General features: G+C 54.9%; 1 protein-coding gene across 1 annotated transcript in view; it reads left to right on the top strand.

Moving 5' to 3' along the window:
- Positions 1-470: 470 nt before the first annotated feature.
- LOC119272327 (glutathione S-transferase T3-like) overlaps positions 471-688 on the top strand; it is a 2,110-nt gene continuing 1,892 nt past the window's right edge. Inside the window, exon 1 of the mRNA XM_037553829.1 lies at positions 471-671. Within this exon, the coding sequence (XP_037409726.1) occupies positions 471-671 (201 nt within the window). The remainder of the gene's footprint in view (positions 672-688) is intronic.

The raw sequence follows: 688 nt of genomic DNA, 5'->3' as shown, positions 1-688 counted from the left end.
TTCTGCTGCTGTGCTCGTTCTAGAAGGCCATATTTGAACGCCTTAGTGATGCTAGAACCGGCTCTTGTTTTCCGTGTTTAGTCTTTTGAGACGAATAGACCAAAGCAGCTTTGCCTTTGCATTTGCGTTGCGCCGTGGTGATGAGTGCGGTCGCATGGCAGTGAGTGAGTGGCGCACCCACTCTAGCGGCAGGCAAATGGCACCACCCAACGAAACCGCGCTTTTGGCCGTCGCTTGGCACACGCATCAGGTCTCTCCGTCGCTTCCAGAATTCCGTCGACTCCTTTTGGGGCACGCACGCGCGTCGCACCCCAAATGGAACGCACGCTTGCTTCTTTCCAGCCCAGCCCAGGCCCATGTTCCACAGGCCACAAATACAAGCCGTTGCATGTACAACCATGCCGTAGATGACCTGTGTAAGAGCATCTCTAGTGGATCATCTATATGGACGTGTATAGCAAATATACACGATGCCTGGTAAAAAATGGTTCCCAGCAACTCGTGTAAAAGGGCGTGTAAATATCCACGCCCAGTCCACGACGGTACGAGGCGTGCAAATATACACGAGCAAGCCACGCTCGTCAGCTGGCGAAAACGAGACGGCTGCTTCGTCCCGCGCCCGCCTGGAGGAAGAATCGGAGGAGCTCGCCCCCAGGTCGCCGTCGCCCAAGGTACAAATTCTTCCTCT

Source organism: Triticum dicoccoides, chromosome 3A (assembly GCF_002162155.2).
Source record: "Triticum dicoccoides isolate Atlit2015 ecotype Zavitan chromosome 3A, WEW_v2.0, whole genome shotgun sequence".
NCBI classification, from domain to species: domain Eukaryota; kingdom Viridiplantae; phylum Streptophyta; class Magnoliopsida; order Poales; family Poaceae; genus Triticum; species Triticum dicoccoides.
This window is presented reverse-complemented; position numbering and strand designations above follow the sequence as displayed.